At 39.8% G+C, this 27,607-nt stretch overlaps 4 protein-coding genes and 2 long non-coding RNA genes across 6 annotated transcripts in view; 2 read left to right on the forward strand and 4 right to left on the reverse strand.

The window, feature by feature from the left end:
- Positions 1 to 27,607, forward strand: part of LOC145436382 (protein bicaudal C homolog 1-like) — a 788,516-nt gene that overhangs the window by 639,691 nt on the left and 121,218 nt on the right. The window lies entirely within an intron of this gene.
- The window catches only part of LOC145436956 (uncharacterized), a 416,296-nt gene that overhangs the window by 263,709 nt on the left and 124,980 nt on the right, over positions 1 to 27,607 (reverse strand). The window lies entirely within an intron of this gene.
- The window catches only part of LOC145437004 (uncharacterized), a 214,972-nt gene that overhangs the window by 156,962 nt on the left and 30,403 nt on the right, over positions 1 to 27,607 (forward strand). The gene's annotated exons all lie outside the window — the stretch shown is intronic.
- On the reverse strand, positions 1,565 to 6,572 carry LOC145449862 (small ribosomal subunit protein uS14m-like). Its single transcript, XM_080328309.1, has 4 exons — positions 6,301 to 6,572; positions 5,336 to 5,533; positions 3,289 to 3,467; positions 1,565 to 1,899 (listed from the first exon to the last, which is right to left on the reverse strand). Exons 1-4 carry the CDS (start codon positions 6,439 to 6,441, stop codon positions 1,836 to 1,838), a joined length of 582 nt encoding a protein of 193 aa, XP_080184435.1. The 5' UTR covers positions 6,442 to 6,572; the 3' UTR covers positions 1,565 to 1,835.
- Positions 7,882 to 12,708, reverse strand: LOC145449872 (uncharacterized). The gene is made up of 3 exons (XM_080328317.1): positions 10,409 to 12,708; positions 9,405 to 9,528; positions 7,882 to 8,055 (listed from the first exon to the last, which is right to left on the reverse strand). Exons 1-3 carry the CDS (start codon positions 10,608 to 10,610, stop codon positions 7,998 to 8,000), a joined length of 384 nt encoding a protein of 127 aa, XP_080184443.1. The 5' UTR covers positions 10,611 to 12,708; the 3' UTR covers positions 7,882 to 7,997.
- On the reverse strand, positions 12,774 to 14,311 carry LOC145449884 (glutaminyl-peptide cyclotransferase-like). Its single transcript, XM_080328327.1, has one exon. It carries the CDS (start codon positions 14,102 to 14,104, stop codon positions 12,968 to 12,970), a length of 1,137 nt encoding a protein of 378 aa, XP_080184453.1. The 5' UTR covers positions 14,105 to 14,311; the 3' UTR covers positions 12,774 to 12,967.

The raw sequence follows: 27,607 nt of genomic DNA on the forward strand, positions 1-27,607 counted from the left end.
TATTTCCTATAAAATAAAAATTAATGTGTTGCCTAGGAGTATGAAATGCAGTTCTGTACGGTTATAGCCGTTAATGACTCGGGAACTCTTTTAATCACGCCAACCCCAGACACGTCCTTCTATATTAAGACACCAAATTGTATGTGATGTTACAGCTTGTCACTATCCCGAGCGGTGTTTTTCTTGGAAAAATCGTCTTGTTGTTTTGGGAGTTTCGCTGGTAGGTTTTCCGAATTCGTCTTCTCGCATGCACCCTCAGCCGAGTGACTGCGTGCTTATGTCACATAATACCGACCAAAATTAAGCCATGTTATATCGACTTTATGTTTCTTGTTTGCCATTGTTTTGAATAATTACGTGGGATAAATATCATATTTGTGATTTGACTTTAAACCCTTAATTGCCTTCCGCTTATAGTTACAAATCCACCCAGAAGCTAGTGTTAACCACGTAATTCATTGCTTTCAATTTATCAATTATTAGAAAGTAATACGCCGCCGAATATAGTGCAAACTTTTGACTTAGCTCGCCAACGCATTCCCTTCCTGTTGCCTGCACAGTGCACATGTATGTTTTTGAGGTTTCCACATTAGCCTACAGCCAAGAAATCAGGTTCCGGTGAATCGCACCCAGCACGGAAAACTTTTTAAAGATAAATAATATATGCTTCAAAATACTATTTTATGTCGATCTGTGAAATAATATTGGGTCACCTACGAGCTTTGTACAGTTCAGTTCAAAAAACTTCTGTTTCGCTTTTTGCAAACACATGGTTACAATATGTCGCGTACGTGAAGTCATTTGGCGTGCCACAAATCATATCGCGTGCCACGCTGCGACCCCTGGCCTAGAACGACAGTAGGTCACGCCACAAGCAGTAGCGGTGGGCAAAGTCGACTACCCGAGCGATTATCTTCTAAATATACTATTGGAAATTATCTAGCTAGGCTTAATACACGTCCTCCGAGGACGCCCAAATCTTCTTTTTTGGAAATTCATCCTCCTTTACGGCTTCGACATACATGCGATTGTACACTGTACAGGTCAACCACAACCTAAAAGTTAGAGCAGGTCATCCCCGAGTCAAGTTGGAGAAATGACCTTTTTACAACAGCATTCCCCTTAAACATTTCAAATAAACCCATATTATGAGTTTTGTGATTTGTATAAAGTAGGGTTACCATATTTTGGATATCTGAAGAGGACACTTTTCAAAATTTTCAGACTTGCAAAATCGGAGGCAAATCTGGAAAAATAGTAAATGTTGCCCACTTCGTGGTCGGTTGACTAAGAAAAGAGGTCAACTTTCCGACTCAGCTCCCGAAATACCCGCAGAAGCGTTGCTTCGGTGCAGATTTACTGTGTCCGAGTCGAATTTTGCCATATATTTAACTAATTTTCCCATAAAAGAGAACATGGGCGTCCTCAGAGGACACTTTCAAAATAATCAAAAAAGAGGTCAAATCGTCCTAAGAGGATGCATGGTAACCCTGGTATGAATTGTCCTCATTTCCACATCTCAAAATATGGTAACCCTACCCCAATCAATAAAACTAATGCACGATTCAGATTTGAGTGATTGTGACTAGCCCCGGGCGCAGGTAAAGTCAGTATATCAGAAATCATAAGGAACATTGGCCTGGTGTACACAAATGACCACGAAAACTAAAATCAACAACTATATCATCGCGATGCTAGACACAGTGCATATAATTGTCTCTCCACGCAGGTTCGCTATTAAATTTTCACGTAAAACAACGCGAACATCATCGCACACTCCAAGTATCTGCGTTTTCCGCAAAAGGATGCTCATCAAGCCGAAACGGGGGGGCTGTTCAGTGCTTTTTCTTTCGTGTCTGCTTCTCCAAACTGACGGGCATTCCTTGGGTACCACCGTCCCTGGAAATCAATAACGGTACAGTTTGCGAGGATATGATTTTGGCTCCAGGTATACCAGACATATATAAACAAAGGGGCACGGAGAAAGCATATCCAGCTGCAGCAGAATCCACTTATTCGCACAACTGTTATATTTTAAGTACTTGAAAAAATCAGGGTTGTAATGACTCTGATGACTCGAGTCATTTTCTTAAAATACGGAAATGACCCGACTCGAGTCAATCTGTGCCAAGTCATATGACTTGAGACTCAGACGGCCAAGACCGACATTTCATTGTCATTTCGAGAAATAGTAAAGTAACCACCCGATTGTGATTTCGTCTATTGGTACTGGTACTTGAAAATGCGTCCTGAAACAGTTACAAGTGAGGAAAATTAGTATATTATAAATGCGAGCCATTCGATATCACCAAACGGAGTTTCAAAAGTGGGTTTAACAAGACTTCAATTGGAAACTGAGCAGCCAACACAATGACTTGGACTCGGACCTCTGCTGGATGACTTGGACTCCGACTTGACTCGGTGGTGAATTGAAAATGACTCGAGTCAAAACTATAGAAGTGAGATTGACTTGTGACTCGGAGCCTTGTGACTTGGTTACAACCATGGAAAAAATCATGTCTCGCTACCAGGGTTGCAATGAAACGAGTCACGACTCGATTCGCGATTTTATGATGACTCGAGTCATTTTCTCAAAATACGGAAATGACTCGAATCGAGTCAATCTGTGTATTGACTCGACTCATTGCGCATGACTCGGACCAAGTCATGTGACTCGAGTCTCAGAGGGCCATACGACCGACATTTCATTTAAATTTCAAAGAATAGTAAAGTAACCACACTGTTGGTATTTCGGCCTGTTAGTATTGGTACTTGAAAATGCGACCTGAAACTGCTGAAGTGAGGAAAATCAGTATATTTTAAATGCGAACCATTCAATATCACCTAACAGAGTTATTAAAAACTCAAAACTGAGCAGTCGACGCAATGACTTGGACTCGGTGGTGAATTAAAAATGACTCGACTTGACTCGAGTCAATACTATAAAAGTGAGATTGACTTGTGACTCGGCGCCTTGTGACTCTGTTACAAGCCTGCTCACTACTCAATTTAAATCTTTACAATTGATATTCGATTTGGATTCAAGTAATCGAATCATAGGCCACGTCCAGCCTAGTCAAATCAAATTATTTGAGGGTGCCGACCCAAATTAAATCATTAAGATACGTGACTTAATTAGTGCCCTATCGATTATTTGTTTGCTGAAAATATCAAGTCAACACTAAACTTTGAAAGAATCATCGGTAATTCGACATCGTCCATCAGAGACACAATAAAAATGCCCCTTAAGCTAGATGCCGTATCTCACGAATATCATTTGAGTCTCACCAATACGCTCTTTCGATACCGGACATTTTTCCGTGGTCTGCTATCTTTCTGAAAACGATTCGACTCATCCTCCACCTTGGTCGTTTACCCCTGGCTCTGCCGGTGACAACGCACATCTTTCTTACTTCTGTCCGACAGCTGGCCCGGGGCAGTCTAGTCACCTCCTCGGCGGCAATCAACTGAAATAGCAAGAGTGGGGACATCAGCAGATCAGTTTTGTCTTGGCATTCGATATTTCTAGTTGTTAAATTAGACTAATTACAGTGATATGTTGGCAATCTAATTCTAATGTTATTTGTAGTTCACCTGAAAATGCTACAGGAGAACCGTATAGCGCGAAACAAGCCAAGTTTGGTGTACAGACATTTGCCATTCTCTTAATGAGTGCAATCGGCATACAAGCTGGGCAAAGTAGATGCCGTAACTGAATTTATTTTTGAAAATTGCACCTATTTCAATTGTCGTCACTCATTCTGGGTTAGTTGAGATTATGCACCTTGCAATTTCAATAGCAGTAGTCAACGCTGGTTAAAGTTTACAGAGATAGAATGTTGAAAATGTCTGCAACGGTAAAGTACACTAACTTCTTCGCAGTCCTCAATCAGCAGGGTCGTAATGACTCGACTCGAGTCACGACTTTCTGATGACTCGAGTCATTTACTCAAACACGGAAATGGAATGTCTCGACTCGAGTCAATCTGTGTATTGACTCAACTTGGACTCGAGTCATTGCGTATGACTCGAACCAAGTCATATGACTCGAGACTCAGAGCAACACAACAGAGCAACACAATGACTTGGACTCGATCTTGAGTCAAAATATCATGACTCAGACTCGACCCTCTGCTTGCTGACTTGGACTTGACTCGGTGGTGAATTGAAAATGACTCCATTTAAAAGTATAAAAGTGAGATTGACTTGTGACTTGGTTACAACCCTGCTCATTAGTCAGGCTGTAATTATAATACAGTCATGACTACACTCGGACTGAAGTTCTGAAAATCTAGAGCCCCTTAAGATATACCATGCCTACAGGATCTGCGTCAGCCGAGAGAAAAGTAGGGAAAACAAAAAACTGTGGATTCCAAAATTTGTCCTGTTCCTCTTGTTGTGTTGACTAAAAAACAAGTGATCCTTGCGTCTCGACTCCCGAATTACCCACTTTTTAACGATACTGCTGTGTTGTTGACTAGAAGAAAACGAACGTCCGCAATACAGATTTCGAGTCATTTGGAGCGTTCTATATTTCAGCCTGTCCAGTGTCTATTAGCCTGGCTGTCAAAGCTATAAAGGAGGACATTTTCGAATTCCTCAAAAAGGAAGACGAATGGAAAAAGGACATATGGTTACCCTGGGAGAGGAGGGATATTTTGAAAACAGACAATGTTCTAAATTCTAATAGATTAAGGTTAAATCTATGACCAATGCCAATGCAACAAGGATCAGATCATCTTGTTAAGATCCCTATAAACAGAAACTTATGCCAGTTACGTTATATTAAAATATGGGTTAGGATAGATTTTATTCAATTCAATTCAGTTCCGTTCAATTCAAAAATTTCATCCCGGTAACATCATATTTTGGGATACGATTGTTGATATACAATGTTCTTTTCAATTCTCTACAAGTTGCTGACAATTACCCCTGACGAGTGTCAGCCGAAAATATTCGGGCTCATTTCAATATGAATATACTACCCCGAAGAAGCTTTTCAATTTGGTACCAATATGTGAATGATGACTTGCTCACAAAACGGGGGAACGGAATCACAAACAAATTTCGGTGTGTCATTGATGACTGAATGTGTGGGCATAATCTAATCTAGTATGACGAATGGCTATTTATACAGATTTACGTCGTTTAGACGTGTGCAACAATGGCATAAAGAAACAATATGAACTCGAATGCATTCAGAACATGGGATTAGCAGGGGAACAATTATGGATTTTAAAAGGGGTGGAGTCCTGCTTGGAAAGGTAGTAGATGGTTCTCCGAACGTACCACCTTGTCTACACCACTGGTTACTAAAATTTACAAAATACGTTACCCTGAGCTCATCAGGAAGATAGGTGTTCATCTTGAGACACTGCAATCGAGATCGCAGAGGTGCATAATAAGCGCATGTCTCTCTTCTGCGTGCGTCGTTTTGCATTGTCATCTTCGGGTAGCGTAGCACGCGGCTTCCCGGTTTCGACGTTTGGTGATAATGCCATGCTTGTGCGTCGAGATGCTTTGGAAGTGGCCACTGTAGATTAGGATTTGGAAATTAAGTATTTGTAGGACGAAGAACAGTTCATATTTTGGATCAGCGAGTGCGACTGGCAATCTCTATAGCCCAGAGTGGAGTTGGTGGCATTGCCCCCATTTTTTGTTGCTTGCTTTTCTATAATATCTTCTTTCAATTTTCATTCAGTGTGCCTCCTTTTTACATCGCCTAGGCCAAGGTGGGTGTCCGATTCCAAGGACTCCAAGTCGTTTCGACACCTTCCTATCTTTTCATTGTATCACAATTTTTGTGGTGTATTCAACTGATAAACATTGCTAATAAACCGACCCTGAATTTCATTGCCACAAACAACGACTGTTTCCAGCCTGTCTTATAGGCCTAGCTATCATCAGAGCAGAGCTGGACAACTAGAAAATTGTCAGTTTGTCCAAATTAGATAAGAATTATAAATACAGAATTCGCAAAAACTTAGAATTGAATTCCAGATAAGAAAAAATGCAATACAATCAAGGTCTGTTCATTCTAGTATGAAAAGCATGAGAATTCTGTACATCAAGCTTGGCACTATACAGTTCTGTAGCATTTTCAGGAAGATTAATAATTGGATTATAGCATAGAAACATTATACAGATTATATTAGAATCACTGAATAACATGACCAGAATTTTGCTCTATAATTAGACAACCTAAATTACCTAGTACAGGTACTACACTAGTTGCCCAAGTTTGTCAGAAGATAGTAAAATCACTACGAATTTGAATAGCCACAAAGTAAGTATACTTACGTATGCAACTGTCGGCTTCTCAGGCGGAAAGGGGCCACCTTTCGGGTAAGACAAGGCAAACTTTTTTCGATTGCTCAACGCAGTCGTAGAGTGATAGAATCTTCTGGCAGCGAAATTGAACAATTTCTGAAATCCCTCCATGGCGATGTTCCAAATTATAACGAGGAAAGTCAGACACTTCGGTTTATTATACCACGTTAAATAAGCATATCGAAGACAGTTGTAATCGTCCTTGCTTCTAGCTTGACCAAATAAATGTACATTTGATGTACTTTTGTCATGCTTGATTAATTACATATGCCGGTTTCATTACTAACGAGATAAAATGTTAGTAATCTCAGCAAATATGCTGATTTTCACGTCAGAAATATGAAGTATAATTATAATGGGCAATGTGGAGTTCAATCAGTCAGTTTCATAGATCATTGATGGGCGTGCTGGAGGCGGGTCCGCACAGTGACCAACTTGCGGCACTTTAAAAACACCCCTGTGATGCTATTTGATTTGGCCATAAAATGCACAGCTCTACCTTGGATAATGTAACATACAACCTGATATTGTCTTTTGACATTTGGATGTATTATTTATCGCATTTTACTTGTCGAGTGAATATACGAATAAAGGTTCTCTCTCTCTCTCTTTGTCGACTGATTGCCCACATTTGGCGCTAGTGAGCTCATGAGGCCTTGGCAACGGGACGCCGAATTACTTTACCACATATTTACTACGGGTAATTTCGCTCTTTAATTGGTATAGTGTCGGCGAAATCCCTCCAGTACTCAATATTTACATCGCCTAAGCCCAGATGAGTGTCTGATTTCAAAGACCACTCCCAAGTCGTTTCGGCATCTGCCTATCTTTCTTTCTATCGCAGTCCTGTGATCTTTTGAAATGATGAAATTTTATGAACTCTGGAAACGATTCTCCCTTCATTTCGGTATAGTGGAAATCAGAGCTGGCCAGGTGTAATTTGGGAGGTTCCATGCATCCGAAAACTTTCTGGGTGAGCGTGCGTGGTATTCGGTGACACCAATCTGGGATTTACCATGGCAACGCAACGATTTCTGGCCTTTCCCAATGATTTCTCCTGGTATGATGGAAATTGTGCTTGGTAAATGGTGGCTGCGAAATGATTCAGACCAGAAATAAACACTGTGCCCCGTAGTTGTCTTGCAATCGGTGAATATCAGGAATAATTTTGGGATACTATGGCTTACAGTCCTTACACATGATTGTGAAATGTAGTTGGGTCAAAACATTCGATCCTGCGATATGTTCGACCAATGCGATTCTTACGGTATGCTCTAGTTGCGACTTCCTGATCGCTTTGCGTTCAGGTGTATGTAAACAATAGGTTATAGACTTATAGTTACAGGAATTAAAACCAGCGATCCCTAACTTCATAGACGTCGTGTTCCTACTGGTGTTCCAGACGAAGTGCTGTTTTGACCTCGGATAGGGGGTACGAGAAACATTTCATGACAGCTCAAGGGGTACGAGCGCTAAAAAGAAAAAGAAACACTGCGTTAAGAAGTTTTACTACCAACGACTGAGCACTGAGATCACTATTTTATCACAACGTTAGACAGATTTGCGTGTATTTGTCTCTCCAAGCAGTCCGTAAAACTTTTGCGAATGCAACGTGAAAAACGAATGCAAATGATGTCAACAAATCTACATATGGCGGCTGTTCAGTGCTATTTCCATCCATATCTTTTCTCGAAACCGCAGAGCATTTCTTGGGTGCCGCCATCCCTGGAAAAAAATACAGGTACAACTGTCACGGATTTGAATCTGGCTCCAGGAGTTTGAAAGATAAACCCAAACAAGACAGTGCAAAGATAGGGTCAGTTTCCACTCAAGTAGAAGCAAAGCCCAAAACTATAGATATTTATTATATTATTTAAATAAAAGTAGCAGTTTCTAAGATATGTCTAAACTATTTCAAGTGGAATTAAAAAATGAAAGGTTTAAAAGTCCTCGAGAAATTAGATCATGGCCGAGGTCGCATAATTTTAGTAGGTAGTTAATTGGAAGTGGCTACTTCCGAAATTGCGAAATTTAAGGTGATGCAAACCCTTCCCTAACCTACTTTATACCATTTGAAAACTAGTTTGCAAGAAGCAAGCGGTTTAGCCTAGAGTATTGTTCCAGTGAAATTATTCTACAAACACAGCTACTTCAGAACAGGGTTGCAACCAAGTCGGACGATTTCGAGTCACAAGTCAATCTCACTTTTATAGTTTTTCAATGTCTGTCTTGGCCGCTTCAATTTGCAATTCAATATAATTTAAGTATTAGCGAATTCAGTTACTTTTGTAATTAAAATCTAATTTGAAAATGCTGAAAATTTTCCAATTGTGCAAGTGTGCTCGCAACTACACTTATTGTGCCACGTATCATGTATGTAATGGGATTTATCCAGGGTTGTAACCAAGTCACAAGTCAATCTCACTTTTGTAGTTTTGACTTGAGTCAAATCGATTCATTTTCAATTCACCACCGAGTCAAGTCCGAGTCCAAGTCGGCGAGCATAGGGTCGACTCCGAGTCATAATGTTATAAGTCAAGTCCGAGTCATTGTGTTGATTGCCCAGTTTCGAGCTAAATCTTGTTAAACCCAGTATTTACAACTCTGCACTCATTTTCCTCGCTTTTACCAGTTTCTGGTCGCATTTTCAAGTACCAGTATTAATAAACGAAATACCAAAAGTGTGGTAACTTTACTATTCTTAGAAATTACAATGGGATGTCGTTCTTGACCATCAGAGTCTCGAGTCACGGGCAATGACTCAAGTCGAGTCATTTTTTGTATTTTGAGAAAATGACCCGGGTCAAGTCGAGTCAGCAAAAAATCACGATTCAAGTCATTACAACCTTGTTTCAAGTTGACCAAAATAACTTTGAAAATCGCATCTACTTACGGCATCATAAGTAATTCTGTGGTAGCCACAGAAGCGCAACTTACAATTTAACGAAGGCCTACAATACCTCATCCCGATATACTTCTTGAACTGACTTACACAGCGGGCATTTTCAGGGCACTCAAGTTATGAATATAAATTTGGGCATGCTTTAAAAAGATATACCACAAACACGTCTCACCAATATGCTCTTTGTAGACCGGAAATTATCTCGTGGTCTGCAATTCTTCTGAAAACTCGCATATCTTTTCGACATTCCGGCAGCTGGCCTTGGGCAGTCTTGTCACTTCCTCTGCTGCAATCAACTGAAATAGAGTGAATAGGAATAGAAGCGAGCATGGGGACATCGGCAGACCAGTGTCATTTTAGCATACTTTCTCTGACTAAATTGATTCATCGTGCAGAACATGGGATTAACACGTAATAGAATATTCATTGCAATGTGTTTCCAGGGTTGTAACCGAGTCACAAGCCAATCTCACTTTTATAGTTTTCATTCGAGTCATTTTCTATTCAACACCGACTCAAAGTCATGGTGCATAGGGTCGAGTTCATTTCATAGTGTTGAGACTCGAGTTCGAGTCATAGTCTTCAGTCTGTTCGGTCTCGAGTTCAAGTTTTGTTGCACTCAGGGTTGTAATGACTTTTGAGTCCCTAGTCATTTTCGTTAAAATGGAAAATGACTCAGCTCGAGTCAACTTGCGTATTGACTTGAGTAATTTCGCATGACTCGACGAATCTGTATGACATATTCAAGTCTCGTATATCAGGACCGATAATTGAAAGATCGACCCAGTAACTGTCAAAAAACATGTAACTTAAGAGTACAGAAGTGAATGAACCCAATACTGAACAGTGAACTCTATGACTTGGACTCGGCCCGCTGCTACCTGACATGGCGGTGAATTGAAAATGGCTTGACTTGACTCGTGTCAAAACTATAAAAGTCAAATTGACTTGTGACTTGGTTACAACCCTGGCTGTACTCACTTAACTCTTGTGTGACATCGTATGTCTCATTTTTCTAGATTTTAAAATGTTAATTTACACTGGTAAAACAAGAAAGGCTATCAAATTGTAGCATTCGAAAAATGACTGCAGTAGAGTCATTACAAACCTGTAGGTTATATTTTGAAATATATTCATTTTGAATATAATATTTGTATGTTGAAATTCTGTAGGTACCTCCAAGACTATCTTCATACATTTCTTTACATTCTTCCATGCTTTCTGATCGACTCTCGTCAGGAATCGTCAATACAAGCACAAACAAATTATTGCAACTCCATAGTAAGGTATCAGCTGCAAAAATAACAACCCAGATTGGCATGACAACAATGAAACAAGTGAAGCATGGCGATTTATTGGTCAGCCAAATGCCGTTCATAATTTTCAAGCTTTTAAGAAATTTTTTGTGCCGACATATATTTGATTTAAGGCTTTTGATAAAATTGGCTTCCAACACAATTAGGCCTAGATGGAATGTCGAGTGACATTTTAATGAAACGGAATATTGGTTATTGCCATAGTTTGCAAATCAAATTTTGTGACACATGATGTCCTCCGTGTTGGGAACAAGTCGAGTCACATATCAAGTCATTGCACATTTTGACTAAGTCAAAGAAGGTCACATTTTCGAAATACGAGCCACGATTCAATTCATTGGATTTGGCAAAATGATTGAGTGACAGATGGAGTCACTATTTAATCCGAAGGGCGTATTATCACTCACACATACCAAGTTCTAACTGCTAATCTACTTAAGTAATCTGCATCGGGTCAGACTATAGTTCAGCCAAAATGGCGGATGGAATAAGAAACATAAAACGTTGGAACAAATTGACATGATGCAATGCAAATCCCACCCGCACATCCATTCCATCAAGTAAAAATCCAGCCTACACTAATTGTTACCGAGTAACATAAACCTCTAAACTATAAAATATCCATTCGATTGAAATCATACAAGGAATTCGTTAAGGAGCACTGAACAGTAGGGTTGCCCAACAAGAACTTTTTATTACGGGGGATTCACTAATTCAATTGTTTGGTTGCATAAAAATGAACGCCACACACAAAATTTGGCTCTACTCAAACTGTGAACGCAGAGGACTGAGAGGAGTATAAAATTTTGAATTTACTATAAAAAAAACGACAAAAAATTATAATTTTACTATCAACCCAAAGAAATTGTTGAGTTGTCTACAAAACCGATGGAAAACAAATTAGACGCAATTCCAACCCGTAGAAGCGATGTTATTTGAGTTTCTCATTCATAATTCTGGGAGTACCCACCGTCCAGGCTATTTTTGCGATTCAACCGAAATTGTGAAGTGCAATAACGTCGCTTTTACCAGTTGCAAGCCAGCAAAAATTGTTAAACATCATTCTTTTAGACAACTTAATTCAATAACTTGAAATAGAGTCAAATTTGGTGTGCAGCATTTTTTTTTAATCAGTGAATCTCAGGAATCTGAAAAAGTAGGGCGTTAGCTATGGCACAAAATGTGAATGACAGCAAATATAACAATTACTAACACAGTCAGTTTTGTGTTATCAGTCCTTTACAACTCCTATACTTGGGACAATATTCAAAAATACAGTAGCACAGGGTCTGTTGAACTTGAAACATATAGTAACCACTAAAACACACAATTCCTGACAATTCAATAGGAAAATAAGGCACATCAAAATTTAATGGCGGACCCCCTCCAGTAGTTTCTCTGCAAAGCTTCAAGCACAATATAAAAAATCTTGGCAACCAATTGCAATACTTAACTACAGTGCAAATATAATCAACCGTCGCGTTAATGTTAGAGCTGGGAAAAATCGAATATCTGAGTGATTCGATTCTGAATAGAGTATTAGGCTTCGAGTCGAGTGTCACTCGGTATTACTTCACAACAGTATGAATGATGTGGTAAGTTCAAATATGTACCTTTTATGTAACCAGAAAGAATATAATACCAGTTCTACAGCACATTAAAATAATTTTCAAAGATAATGAATGAATTTAGTCAAAGTTAATGTTAGCTGCATATATTGTAGGCCGCCACTGTGTACCACTGGGCTCATTAGGCCAGGACATGATTAATCAGCGCTTGTACATTAGGGCTCTTCAAAAATGACTTTTCTTCTCAAATCGTACTGGCTACTTGATAAAATTGTTAGGTTACCTAATTTAAGTCTACACACAAAATTTGGTCCAATTCCAGCCAGTAACCGCTTTGCTACAGGAGAAGTAAGTTTCAATTTATTATATAAAAATAAATAATAAAAAATTTGAAAATTTTCTGTGTACCCCATGAAAGTGTTAGGCTGTCTATCGAAACGATGCTCACCAAATTTGGTTGAATTCCAACCAGTGGAAGCGGAGTTATTGCCAACGAAAAATTTGGATTTGAATGAAATAGTATTTACGGTGACCGATTCTTGGTTTATTTATTATAGTTGTGCTCACAGTAAATACTATTCTATTCAAATCCAAATTTTTCGACGGCACAGGTAATTTATTGTTTTGATATTATAATTAATTTAGAGAATTACTAAGAGGCTAACAGCATTCCACAGTGAAATATAGTATTGAACCATCAATTTTCATTGATAAATTACCGTAACTCTTCAGGAGCATATAATTTCAGTACCCAAAAAAATCATCACCTCACCACTCGACCCGAATCATTGCAATTAACACTCGATTCAGATTCGAGCACTCAGATCATTTTACCCAGCTCTAGGCGAGATTCAACTCAAATGCAGATATCCAGCTGTGAACGCAGTAAATATCTTCATCAGTCTGTGTACGGTGTAAAAGTCGATATTTTCACCGTTATCTGTGATCAAGTGCCAGTTTTGCGGAAACGGATAAGTGATCATATGAAGAATGGGAACTCTCCTATGAAGAAAAGGGATGTGATCGTCTTGTATGTTGCCTCTCAACGGTGTAACTTGAAAATATTGTATGTTATCATTTAAAGCCTTTTCAATTCTGCTGATCTCTTTGTAATGCCTAGGAACATCGGTACCACTTTTTAGAATGAAACTAGGATTCTTTTCGCCGAGAAGGTCCAAAAGAACTAACAAATCGATCGAATGCAGAGTGTTTTTATCGGAATTCACGCCCGTCGGCCATGATTCCGATTCCCATTTTTTCGCGAGTTCACGAGCCCCGTACAGTGAATCCTTCGCAGTCCAATCAACGATCGCTTCTTCTCCGTCGAAAAATATCAGCTGCAAGGTTAAATCTGAATGGGAACTCGACAGCATCTGATTGAGGGAATTAGCAATCTCCACTAACATAGCGCATGGTACGGCTGAATCGGTAGCGCCGAGAAAACCTTCGGGAGTCACTTTTGAATCATAATGACACGCTAGAACTAGACGCCTGCGTGCAACTGGATTTTTAGTGGCGATCACGTTTGTGAATGTGATCGGATATTTCGAATAACTCGCAGGCGGCATATCTTCGAACGAATGCTCCTCCACACTCCATCCAAGCTCTTTCATCGTACGGGAAATGTAATTCTTCACCTTCGTGATATTCTCGGTGCCTGGCTTCCGTATTATCATGAAATTTGGTAGGATATCATTAGTCAGTCGATCCATATTTATGAGATTAAACAGTGATTTCATCTTTTTTCTGGATAAAGTCTGAGCATTCCATGTATGTTTTGCTTCGTGCCAAAGTACACCCTCAGTGGCCTGCGTTTCCGTTTCCTTCTGAGACAATGAGAAATAAAGGACAATAGCGATACATAGGAGTATCCCGAAAACAGCAAAGAATATTCGGTGCTTGGGTCTTCTGGGAATCATCGATCCCATATTTTGAAATTCGGTGCTGCTATTTTTAGAAACTTGCGTTTTACCGCGATGCCTGGCCATAGGTTTGTTGGTAATTTCTAATTAGTTCACTGAAAACAACGTACAAGTTTCGTTGATATTGTATCACTGCAGCATCACAATAATTAATTTACTTCCAAGTAATTTGTGTCGAATTGCACTCTAATCATAGGCGATTGGCATACGATACAATAAATACACACAGTTGATTGAGCTCTCTAGTACGGCTTGGCAAAATCAGAATTAGAGAGAGAGAGAGAATTTATTCGGATCCATGAACATTGATAATACATAGATAGATAAATACAAAGCAACAATTCAGAACCAGCGAAGGGATCGGGAGATCATCGAGTCAGCCACTGCCAGGCTATGATAATGCTGTAATGCAGTGATTCCCAAAAGTCTGTGTGCCGCCACAGGTGTGGCACGAACATTGTCAGATTTTAGGATAAGAACTATAGGCTAATATTAATATCTATTTTGAAAAAGGCCTGGAGACTATAGAACATGCAACTTAAAGGCGCTTTACCTTATTCAACAGCTAATAAATAAGCACATGTGACAATGAAACCAATTATGGCATCGTAATAAATCAAGAATAACAGCTATATAAATTGTAATTGGAATTACCCACTAAAAAATTTCTGCAAAATAAACTAGGCGACAGCTTATTCTTTCTAAAGAAACTGTTGCCTATTTTCCTGGTAGCACTTGCTACACATCTGCAATGAGCTGAAACAAGTCGTCATTAGACCAACGTACATGTGGATATTTTTGACATCCGAATGTGCCATTAACGATTTCCGATTCACATTATATTTTTGATATACAATTAAATAGTATATTCATATTGAAATGAACCCGAATATTTTCGGCTGACACTCGTCAGGGGTAATCGTCAGCAACTAGTAGAGAATTGGAAAGAACATTGTATATCTTTCCAATCTTTCCAATTCTCTACTAGTTGCTGACGATTACCCCTGACGAGTGTCAGCCGAAAATATTCGGGTTCATTTCAATATGAATATACTATTTAATTGTATATTGAAGTTCTGTACCTCCACGAAGCTCTTCAATTATATTTTTGCAAGAGTCATATGGAGTGTTGACAACTCGGCGCAGATACACCTCCGCCACGCCTATCGACGATCAATGAAGCCGAACCCTATGCCGCGTAATTCAATTTAATTTATCGCTAAAAATTTGATCATTTCAATACACCACAACCACAAGATTGCGATACGATGAAAGATAGGACGGTGTAGAAACGACTTGGAATAGTCCTCGAAATCAAACACCCACCTGGCCTAGGCGATGTAAAAATGCTATTAAAATACTGTGGTATAATGTGGTTAGTTGGTTACAATACTCAACCCATTTATTACTTGGTAACAATTTTCTTGGTGCCCAGTTTCTATTGGTTAATTAGTTGCAGTTACTGTGAATGCCGGCTTCCTAGTTTCTTGATATTGTTTTATATTTCATCATTCGGCTAGTGTTGTGTTGTTTCGTTCTGTTCAGGCGCAGAAAGCGCGGACTTATATGTTGCAACAATTATCCATGGTAGAGCTGACTTGCTGATCTCCTCTTCGCTACAGGAGGGTTCCACATCAGCATAAAGTTTACTCCATTTTCTATTCATGCATGTTTCTGTCGAACAGAATAACCGATTCTCTCTATCTTTCTCTAATGCAACCGAAATTAGTAATTAATTAAGCATGCATGAGAGAACAACAGATCACATTTGGGTTATTTGGTCTGGCTGCAGTGCTAGGGGACTGCAGAAAGCGCGGAAATAGATAGCGCCGAGGAGGCCAGGTAGTGTTTAATGGTCAGTGATCGAATTTTCACCTCTAACGTACTTCATAACTTCATTCCTGGACTTTTTACGACTATTCCGTGCTGATTTTAGGCAAGGTAGTGTGTATCAGGGTTGGGTAGCATGGGAAGGGGGATATTCGGGCTGGGTAGCATGGGAAGGGTTCAAGGGGGACATTAGGGTTGAAGGTGGGTTAGGGTATCCCAAGATTAGGGTTGGGGGTGATGGATATTAGGGTTGGTAGGGGGATATTAGGATGGGGGAAGGGAGGGCCCAGTGTGCATATATTTTCTAGTACCCTGCTTATGATAATGAACTCTGATTTGACAGGAGCTGATGCAGACTTTGATCTTAGTTGTATTTCTTCCTAATCCGAATTTAATTCAATTTCAAAGTTTCCGCGAGTTTATTAATTCTAATTCTAATTAAAAGTTTCTTGGGGTACAGAATTTCAATATACATTTAAATAGTATATTCATATTGACCGGGTTGCAATCCCGGTACGTTTAGCGTAATATCTTTGGTGTGCCAAGACGGTTCTCAGCGTCACACCTGGTGTGTAGTCAGTAGAATCTTTGGTGTGCACGAGACACCGATTCCATATTGGCATATTGAAATGAACCTGAATTTTTTTACCGACACTTGTCAGGGCTAATCGTTAGCAAGTATGATAGAGAATTGGAAAGAACATTGTATATCAACAATCGTATCACAAAATATGACGTCAGCGGGATTAAATTTTGAATACCGTAATTTTCCATGTGTAATACGCCCTCATGTAGGCTATAATAGGACCCAATGGCTTGTAGATTCTGGGGCAAAGTCTGTATACTCGTATACTTGCAGTACATGCGTAATTGTCGATTATACAAGTTTCTTGTGTTGACGAACTTGTTCGTGTGATGAGTTACGACGGTTATGTTTTAGTATTATTGGAAATCGATTAAACGATTGTAGACAGAAGCCATCGAGGACCGAGAGGCGATAGTTCGGCCCGTCAGCGATATCATGCTCACCAGACCTATTGTAGAAGAAATTGTTCAGGCCAGTGTAACCAGGCCTGTTGCAGATGCGGCTGTTTAGGCCAGTGATGATATCCTGCACACCTGGCCTGTTGTTGACGAGATGGTTGCCAGTGAACTCGGCCCTTGACGAACTCGGCCTATTGAACTCGGCCCATGAGCCATGACGAAATCGGCCTATGACGAACTCGGCCCGTGGGGAATTTCTTAGTATTAATGATTATAAACGTCGTAAATTGTATTATTTGTCATAGAAAATGGTTAATTTGGGAGCGATGGACATGTCGTACGAATGCTGGGGGGAGGGCAGTATTGCAGTTCTCGGAATTGGAAATTTTACTTGCCGCTGTCGAGATTGCCAGTGAACTCGGCCCATGATGAACTCGGCCCATGACGAACTCGGCCTGATGACGAACGTCACCGACGAGATAAATCGAACTAGCAAGGATTGTGCGCTCGTGCGGCAATCAATGGCCTAATGTCGCTCGCGTACAAATGGCAAAGTAACTCAGCGGGAGCTTGCGAGCTGTCCGGCAGAGCAGACGAATCGCGATAAATGGCATAGCCCAACACTGATAATACAAATCACTAGGCCGAATGATGGACTGTGATGCGTGATTGACAAAAACATGAACACTACAAAAAATAATTAGACAAGTTTGGTCTGAAATCGATTTTTTAGCAGAAAAAGTCTTAAAGACAAATTAGTCTTACCAAGTAATTTCTGTCTCAAATCGATTTTTTAGCAAAAAAAGTCTTAAAGACAAATTAGTCTTACCAAGTACTTTCTGTCTTAAAAGTAAGACCGGAATTGATCGAAAACAGTAGGGGTGCTTTGGGGGCATCCTTTTCAATGCTAGGGTCTGAGCGAAGGGGAAGCATGAGAGAGACCAGAATTTGCAGTGTTGGGATGATACTGTACTAAGGAGTTCACACGATATTCACTAGATATAGTTATCAAGGTACATGCCACTTACTACTCACATGTACTATTCAGATCAATATATATATGGTTGTCTGAGTCGAAAATAGCATTTATGGTGAGTGGGTAAAATGAGACCAAAAATACTGCACAATTCGTCTTGAAAACAAGACCAAAAAAACTGAAGCATTAAAAATTATCTCGATAAACTAGCTGTGTCTGTGAAGTCCTTAGATAAGTATTGTCCCATGGTCTCTCTCACTCCCCCCCTTCACTCACAACCTAACATTGAAAAGGATGCCTCCAAAGCAGTGCTTCTATTATCGATCAAGTTGGGTCTTACTTTTGAGATGGAAAGTACTTGGTAACACTAATTGGTCTTCAAGACTTTTTTTTCTAAAAACCGATTTGAGACAGAATGTAGGCCTACTTGGTAAGACTAATTGGTTTTGAGACTTATTTTTCTAAAAAATCGATTTGAGACCAAATTTGTCTAATTTTATGCTCTTGGTCCATGTCAACTTTCCGGTCTCATTTTCAAGACCACAAACCATGTTGTTTCTTGATTAGCGAAATCCGACTTAAAAACAAGACCAAAAATACTGACACATCAAAAACTGTCTCAAATAGCCAGTTATGTCTTATGCTCTTGGCCCATGTCAACTTTCCGGTCTCATTTTTAAGATCACAAATCATGTCATTTCTTGATTAGTGAAATTTGTCTTAGAAAAAAGACAAAAAATACTGACACATCAAAAACTGTTTCAATAAGCTTGTTATGTCTTAGAGCTCCTGACCCATGTCAACTTTCCGGTCTCATTTTTAAGACCACAAATCATGTTGTTACTTGATTAGCGAAATTTGTCTTAAAAACAAGACCAAAAATACTAACACATCAAAAACTGTCTTAATAAGCACAATATGTCTTATGAGATGCTTTTTATTGGTCTCATTTTTAAGACCAAATAATTGTGACAATTATATATGGTCTTAAACAGCTGAATCAGTCTCAATTTTAAGACCTCAATTCATCAGTGAGACTGAAATTGCTGAAAATGAGACCAAATCATCCTCATTTCTTAAATTTGAGACCAAATTTGTCTAATTTTTTTTGTAGTGAAGAACGGTGCGTTGTGATTTCTAGTTCTTTTTCAAGGGAGATTTTTTTCAAGAATTCTTTTCCCATGTGCATTATGCATTGATAATTACGGTGGTCAGGACGAAGAGAGTGTGAAGATTCCTGTATAAAATTTCGAATAATCGGGAGCTTGAGCGCTCTCACTGATAATTCGGAATTTCATGCTTGTGACGTCATATTTTGTGATACGATTGTTGGTATACAATGTTCTCTCCAATTCTTTACTAGTTGATGACGAGGGTCAGCCGAAAAAATTCAGGTTCATTGCAATATGAAAAAAACTGATTTTAGTAATTCTAATTCTGAAGTGGAAAATATTTCTAGTTGTTCAACTCTGATGGATTCATTTATTTTGTGACATCAGTGAAATTTCAGTACAGATTGAAGTGACTATAAGAGAAGCGGTGAGGACTCGTAGCTTAGACAGTAGAAACAGTACCCATTGTGCAGTGAAATCAATTGAATCTATGTTGGCCTACTATGATGTTTCAAACTGTTTGGAGAAGTTTGATAGTGCAACTTTTTCTATTTTTCATGCACATTTTTACTGCAAGTTTATTCAGGTAATGCGCAAAATGGAAAGGAATGATTTAAAAAAACATGCTATAAACTATTTTCATTGTGGTTCTATTCTCTTTGATCTGCATAACAAATAGCTATGCTACGGACCAGCTGCATCGCAATGTTACCTATGACGCAATGACTGGCACGAACAATATGTAAATAGATCGGCTCATTGATACTGTAGTTTGAATTTGAGGTAGTTAACTATTTCACGGCTGCCCAGGAGAGACCACCAAAATTACATTTTTAGCGGAAAACCTTTTCAGGCAATTGATTTTGTTGAACTCGCCAAAGCAAATTTTTATGCAATGCCTTGGGTCAAGTTTGCAAACCCAAGGTTTTTTCCGTGTGGAATTTGACTTGTTTTAAGGGAGAGGGGATTGTTTTTAGGGAGAGGGGAAGAGGGTTATCGTTATGCTGTTTGAGAAAGATATCTCCGCAGGATAAACCTTAAGAACATAGAATATATATAGCGACTTTTCAATTAGAGTAAAATGAAAAGGGCAAAAGAAAACAGGAAACAAAAAAAACATCAAGATAATCAGTTTTAGGCTCGTATTAAGCGTCTCCAACGTAGATGAAAATAGGTCAACATAGAAGTGTATACATGATCGTGATCGATTGAATATAGTGAGGAAAGAAGCAGAACAAGTAGTCACCCTGCAATTCTTGAAGTGTTAGGTTATACATCGAAACCTTTCGACTATCTCACAGCTTAATAATTTAATAAGGATTTTAGATGCAACTTTTGTTGAAAGTCAAGTTGCCCTAGTCATAAGATTTGTTTGGTATTTCGTTTCTCGGGAAATCTGTAACCCTGCTCTGTATAGACCAGTGGTTCCCAACGTGGGCGATATCGCCCCCCAGGGGGCGATTTGGCGGTCTAGGGGGGCGAAAATAACGAAGGGGGCGAAAACGGACGAAGGGGGCGATAGGGGGCGAAAACAACAAAGGGGGCGATAGGGGGGCGATTGCGCGTTAAAACGGCTATATTGGAGTCAGGACCGTAACTGCCGCACCCAAAACCCTCAATTGGGGTCCGAACTCGAAGGGGGCCCAAAATTATTTCGTGAATTAACATAAATTATGGAGTATTAATTAGAAATTCATGCAACTATTTAAAAAAAATTGTCATATCAAATATTGTCATTGATTTCGGGGTACCCTTCCCCCAACAAAAATACGCATGATTTAAGGAAATGGAGACTTCGGCGTCGGCCATTGCTGCGCCGCGACGCACCAATGCATATGAAGTTATAGGCCATGTAACATGTAACATGCAACTCCGAGAAGTGTGCCATAACGATAAGCAGCGAGACGACCTTGGGCGAAAAGGAATGCCCTTGCGCTGACCGAAAACTTCGATATACATATATGTTGAATTGTCCTTAGGCGCCTCAGTGGCTGGCGTCGAATGTTCCTGTCGTGGCGGTCTGAACCCTACAAGACCAATGCCACCCCGCAGGGAAAAATTATATGCCACTAAAGAAACTCCCATTTGAAACAATATGCGTATTTTAGTTTGGTACGTTTTGGTGATACCCATATCTTTTGACATAGCAGATATAGGAGGTCACGAACTAGCATCATGTAACGAAGTCAATATAACAAAGTGTCCACCCGAAGATGTTTAATTATTATTTAGGGTTACTACCTTTTCCAACAAACCACACTCAGCTCTACCGATAAATTTGATTACTTGAGCAGAGAGAGCATAAAAAATTGATGGAGATATATATGCAATTCACGACCATATTGACCGATTGAAGCATGAATTATATAAATTTGTCGCGTTTCGAGCGTTCAGGCGAAGTACGGTGACTCACCAGACAGTACATGAAATAGGGTATAGCTTATATGTAGCGAAAAAAAGCCCACTGGTTGAGTGGGTCTAGGGTTTGGTTTATCACTCTATCAGGGCCCAAGACCAACGTTTTTTTGGGGGGGGGCTGACGAAGTGCTGTTACGGTCCTGATGGGAGTCAAGTCGAAGAAATGACCTTTTTTTTAGTAAATTCACGAACATTTAGCTGTAGAAGTGTGATTTCGAGGTAGAGCCGAAAAGTTGACCTTTTTCAATTAGTCAACTCGCCGGTGATCCCAGATTGTATATCCATTTTTTGGTTCCCAATATTTGGGGGGCGATGATCGGCGTGGAGCTTCAAAAGGGGGCGATGAGACGAAAAAGGTTGGGAACCACTGGTATAGACAAACATCGCAGAGAGAGAGAGAGTTGGTGTCAGACTTCTGGAATCACCCCCTCGCACAATGATTAGACAGTGGTTCCCAACCTTTTTCGACCCATCGCCCCCTTTTCAAGGTCAACACCGATCATCGCCCCCCAAATTTTGTGTACCGAAAATTGGGCATACAAACTGTAATCACCGGTGGGTTGACTAAAAAAAAAAGGTCAAATTTTCGGCTCGACGTCTAATTAGACATACTTTTGTAACTAAATTTCCGTGGGTTGACTAAAAATAAAGGTCAGCCGTTTTGACACGCCATCGTCCCCTTTGCTATTTTCGCCACCCGTCGCCCCCTTTGTCCATTTTCGCCCCCCTGTCGCCCCCCTAGACCGCCAAATCGCCCCCTGGGGGCGATATCGCCCACGTTGGGAACCACTGGATTAGAGTATTGTACTGCTATGATTCGAGTAATTGGGGATGGGGACAATTTTTTACGTACTGAAATGAGTGAAATCGTATGCCGCTTTCTCTACTAGTTGCTGACGATTACCTATGACGAGTGTCAGCCGAAAATATTCAGGTTCATTTCAATATGAATATACTATACAATTATGGCTTCGTATGGAAGCATGTATAGCATTGGCGACTGAGGTTATTGCAAAGTTATACCTTGAATACACTGCAATGAAAATAGGTCAAATGTTATGGCATAGTTACACCGACATTTATTGCCTCTCTAAGCCGAACAGCGCAATAGTGAGACTATCGTCTAGTACAGGGGTGGGCAAGCTCTTGAGCTTGCGGGCCGCATTCAACATATGAATCCATTCGCGGGCCGCACTATATAGAATTGGGATTATAAACCAAAATGAAATATTGGTATTTCATTATAGTGAGAACATGGAGATAACATATATGTTTATTTAAAACAAACCAAACATTGCTTTGATGATATTGTACACGCATCAGAAACAGTGGCGAGATTTCATAGGCTGGTCAATTTGTCAAAACTATAGAGATGAAAGTCGGTTGTCCCGATTCTTAGAAGAGGATTGAAGTTTAAATGTGTGAGCAGCGATCTGTTCATAGATTTACTAATTCCACTTTGGGCTCAGTTCCAGGACACACAATGCTGACAGCATCATAACCAACCATGTTAGCTTCAAACACGTTTCTACTATTTGTAGATAAAATATAAATGATATACAGAGAGCGAATCTACATAAGACACACGCGAATCGTTTTTATAAGCACACCACTAAAATAATTGAAAATGGAGTGGCTAATCTGAAATCACATTCGTGATCCGAATTATGTCAATCTCGTTTAGGAGTTCTGTGATCTTTAGCAGTTGAATCCTTTCAACTGATATACGTGGGCCTTGATGTGGTCGTGCCAGAAATCAAACATAAAAACAATATAGGAAGTATTTACCTTAGAACAGTGGCTCTCAAACTTTTCAAGACATGAAACCTTTATGATAGTGAAAGATTTCGCGCGCCCTTATCGTCACATCACAAAACGGTACCAGGATGCTAGGAAACCTAACGGATAGTTTGAGGGCATGGTAGGTTACGATGGTGGACAAGGGACATTTAGAAATGAAATTGAGACTAAATACTGAGCAATAACTAGAAACTGGGTGTAAATCGCGCGGAGCGCAAAAATTTTTTCAGTTGAACTCATCTTTGCGCCCGCCTCCAGATGCTTTCACGCTCCCAAGGGGCACGCCCCCTTGTTTGAGAACCACTGCCTTGGAATTATCATAATGAAATATACTAGGAAAAAGATTAATCAAGTCCCTGCATTTGTTCGATATTTAGTAGTCATTTTATCAATATTTTAATCAGTTTCTTTATGCTCTCACGGGCCGCACAGAACGGTGTTGCGGCCCGCGGGCCGTAGTTTGCCCACCCCTGGTCTAGCATATATCAGGTAGGCTTTGCATATCGGCATATGTAGCAATGACATGTCGAGTCGCATGACACAATATATGAAATAATGCATCACGCGTGTAATACAACGGCAAATCAAAATAATAACAAGCCAGCACATCTAGCACCAACGTAAGAAACCATTATAGCATTGGCAACTGAAGTTATTGCAAATATATTCCTAGCCCACACTGCAATGAAAATAGGTCAACTGTTTTGACAGAGTTACGCCGAATTTTCTTGCCTCTCTCTCGAATCATGGACGAATAAAATACTTTGAATCAAGAAAGTGCATTGATTAGATGGAACCGGGGTTTGATGCCTGGCTTTGCTGGTCGTCAAATTTTCATAAATGACCTGCGCGTTGTGGACGGAAATCTCGAGCAGACATGAAAATACCTTTCAATACCAGAATCGCGACCGAAGCTTTGATGCGCCGGTGCATTTCGTTTTATTCGTTACTACGGGAAATACGTGAACCATTTTCACCAGAAGTGCAGCCATTTTCGGACATAAATTTGCTGTCATATCAATAGCGGAGATCTTGTAGCTCGCTGAACAACATCATGGCAGTATTGGTGTATTAGTATGAAACGCAAAAATAATCAATATGCGTAATCTTCAACAGCAACAGAAAATACATTGCTAAAACCCGCGCATGTTATTTCGTAAAATATTTTTACTTTCAGTTCCAAGAATCTTCTGTGCGACTAATTTTTGATTATAAGTATTCCAATAGATGGGCAATGGGCATAACCGACACATGTTAGGAGAAAAGATCTGCAAATGAATTTGATGTCTCGGAGATGCGCTGATTTAGGCCACGAGCGCTGACTTATCTCACGCGCGAACATCCACGCGAACGTCGTGGCAAATTGTATTTTGCGCAAAACGTTTTTATGTATTCAATCTGAATTTTGAACAGGTTATTCCATAGTATAATAGGCTGTTATTTATGGCTCGACGTATGCGTATTGATAATAGCTATCGATCTGGAATAGTTGTAACTTGTAATCGTCTATGACCAGAACAACCCAGGAAATCTGGGATTAAGCAAAGCGTGTTCGTAAAAATACACTCGGGGCTCATTATTGAGTCTGCCGGATATAATGGCTCCAGGGCATGGTATGGTATGGTATGGAAGTATGGTATGGTATGGATTGATATTTTGGTATGGAATGTGGAAAAATGCAAGTATGGTATGGAATGGAAGATTTTAATCTAGGCTATGGTATGGAACGACATTTCCGTACTTCCATACTTGGGTGTTTTATACATTTTATCGTGATCTGTGCAAGCTTCATGAAGCGTAGGTTGTTCGCTGATCACGGAATATCATCGCTTTTGCTATGTGTGAACGTGAACTATTGAACGCTGTGTAGGATCAAATACAATCTTGTGCAAGGGTTTTACGAGCACTTGGAATGACATGATTTTGTGATGCAATAATTACAACAGTAATATTGATCCGATATTCTATTGAGTCTAGACAGGACGTCTCCGAGCATAGTCTATCATGTGACGCAATAATTGGTAATGTTGGCTACGCCAACTAACTCGTTCCTTGAGTGACAGAGCTTACAAGCAATCATGATGCAACATACTTAATGCTCATTGTGATTGATAATTACATTTGTTCTGAAACATTATCTGCACATTTATACCATTTACATTCCGAGATATCTTATTGGTCATATTTCAAACGCTCTATCATTGGGATTATAGATCAGGGAGCGGGGTAGATGAATTGGCGAGAATTGCCGCGTGCGAGTGTCTATTACTGACTCAGCAGGAGATCGCGTGATTGTGCACACGGTTCTCGTTAATTAGCAACGCGCTTCCCTTAATTGGAAGCGAGTCACACTCTATAATACGAATTATTACCCGAGATGGCTGAAAGTGATGCGCGATTGGAAGCAAACATGAAGAAAGGTGTGATTTCAAGTTTATTATCGAGGGAGATTTTTTTCAAGCGTGTTGTTCCCATGTATAATACGCACCCCCCGATTTTAGGGCTAAAATCTTGTAAATTTTGCGCATTATACATGGAAAATTACGGTAGTTAGATTTTTATAGGTAAAACTGGTCTACAAATTTCGAAAAAAAATTTGCGCCAAAATGATTGACGAAGGCTAATTAAAGGTTGCTGGATCCGATTATGTGCTCATAATTTCTCTATAACGTCGGACTTTTTCCGTATGAATTTGTCTCATTTTCATAAATTACAGTGATCAAATTCTGGCTTCCGTTAGTGACATCACGGTAAGCATACAACAACAACAGATCAAATATTGTTATTGAAATCATCCATCATGAAACCTGAGTGGTTGTAGTACAGAATGAGGGAGTTTTCGGTGAACTTGAACCAAGTGATTATCCATCTTAGTTCAATCAAAAGCTCTTTTTGACTGGTATACAAATTTCCCAAAAAATTTTACCCAAAAAATTTTAATGATTGATTCAGGCTAATTGTAGGTTGCGGAATTCCGATTCTGTCCTCGGGATTTCTCTATCACGTCAGATTATTTCGGTATGTATTTTTCTCATATTCATAAATAAATCAAATTTGGGCTTTCATTAGTGACATTACGGTCAGCGTACAACAGTATCAGATCAAACATTGTTATTGAAAACATCTACAATGATGAAACTTGGATTGTTGCAGAACAGAATAACTGAGTTTTTGGTTAACTTGAATTGAAAAAGGTTGGGAACCATTGGCTAAGTTATAGTTGCAAGTTTTGAAAAATGAGTAGTCCGAGTTCTAGTTGCGAGTTTTGAAAATTTAATAGTCCTAATTCGAGTTCTTTTTGCGAATATGGAAGATGAATAGTTTTACTTCTAGTTCTATTTGCAAGCAGTGTTTGGATGATTCGACCTTTCTGAAATACGGACTGACTCGTGACTCGAAGAAAAATTTACGAGTCAATTTCAAGTAATCGTTTGTTTGGTATTTGTTCCTCAATTCTGGATAAATAGGGACTCAATGTGTATTTAAAACTGCTAACAAAATGCAAGAACTTTGAATCTTGAGTCTTGAGTAGGGTTACCATATTTCAGCAACCCTAATTCCGGACACTCTTTAGCGCCCACTAGTGTATTTAAAAATGACGTTACACTAGCAAATCTTTGCTCATAGACCAGAGGTGGTCACGTTCCGGTTCAGGAGTACGTGGCTGTGTGGTTGTGTAACCGGGACCGAAAGCACATGTTTTCAGCCCCCTCCTGCCCAAAGAAATGATTTTGAGCCCACACTATAGGGTAATCTATGCAACTTCTGGGGGAGGGGGGTGCTTGCTATATGAATCTGGTTTCTATATGTATCTGGTCGGTAAATTATTTGAATGGATTCTGTCAATAATATTGGTCGTTCCATATATTACTATATACATAGGCGCCGACTTACGCGGTTACGAGGTGGCTGCGCCACCTCGTGACCATATTCACTAGGTGGCGGCCACCTCGTCCAAATTCTCAAACGCCTAAGTGATTTGTGACCAGTAATTAGTAATCAGGCGAATGGATGCGACCTGGTTAGAGACGTCTTCAATCTCGATACTCGTGTGTGCCAGGCTCATAGCCACGGGGGTTTCGGGGGGTCGAAATTCCCTATTTGAAACGCGAAACCCCGTCATTTTGAAATGATAATTAGAACTCGAATACTCAGTTGCAATTCAATAATTGAGTTATCGGTGTTTCGCGCGGTTGATTTGCGAGAAACGTGTTTTCAATTAGGGAGAAAAGTCTGTGATTATCTCCCGCTGAGATGGTCGCTAAATTAGGCCATTCCTTCTCGTGCGCGTGGCAATCGTCGCTAGCCTGATTTATCGCGTAACGAGCTAGCCTGCCTCCGCAGGCTTGAACAATCGCATCTGCAATAGGCCCAGTTCACAATATATCATCGCTTTCCTGCGCAATCGCATCTGCATTGGCGGCTTCGCCCTATGGTGTGCACAATATC

This window comes from Botryllus schlosseri, chromosome 1, assembly GCF_051294905.1.
Source record: "Botryllus schlosseri isolate E-star chromosome 1, Bs_hap1, whole genome shotgun sequence".
NCBI classification, from domain to species: domain Eukaryota; kingdom Metazoa; phylum Chordata; class Ascidiacea; order Stolidobranchia; family Styelidae; genus Botryllus; species Botryllus schlosseri.

Bases quoted from the DNA above. Each gene is read 5' to 3' on its own strand.
- LOC145449862 (XM_080328309.1), bottom strand. From the start codon at position 6,441: ATGGAGGGATTTCAGAAATTGTTCAATTTCGCTGCCAGAAGATTCTAT. The intron at 3,468-5,335 runs GTAACGTATTTT...TTGCTATTTCAG, and splicing joins ATCTTCCTGATGAGCTCAGG to TTGATTGCCGCCGAGGAGGT. The intron at 1,900-3,288 runs GTGAGACTCAAA...ATTGATTTCCAG, and splicing joins GGTATCGAAAGAGCGTATTG to GGACGGTGGTACCCAAGGAA.
- LOC145449872 (XM_080328317.1), bottom strand. From the start codon at position 10,610: ATGAACGGCATTTGGCTGACCAATAAATCGCCATGCTTCACTTGTTTC. The intron at 9,529-10,408 runs GTACCTACAGAA...ACTCTATTTCAG, and splicing joins GTATGAAGATAGTCTTGGAG to TTGATTGCAGCAGAGGAAGT. The intron at 8,056-9,404 runs GTGAGACGTGTT...ATTTTTTTCCAG, and splicing joins GGTCTACAAAGAGCATATTG to GGATGGCGGCACCCAAGAAA.
- LOC145449884 (XM_080328327.1), bottom strand. From the start codon at position 14,104: ATGGCCAGGCATCGCGGTAAAACGCAAGTTTCTAAAAATAGCAGCACC.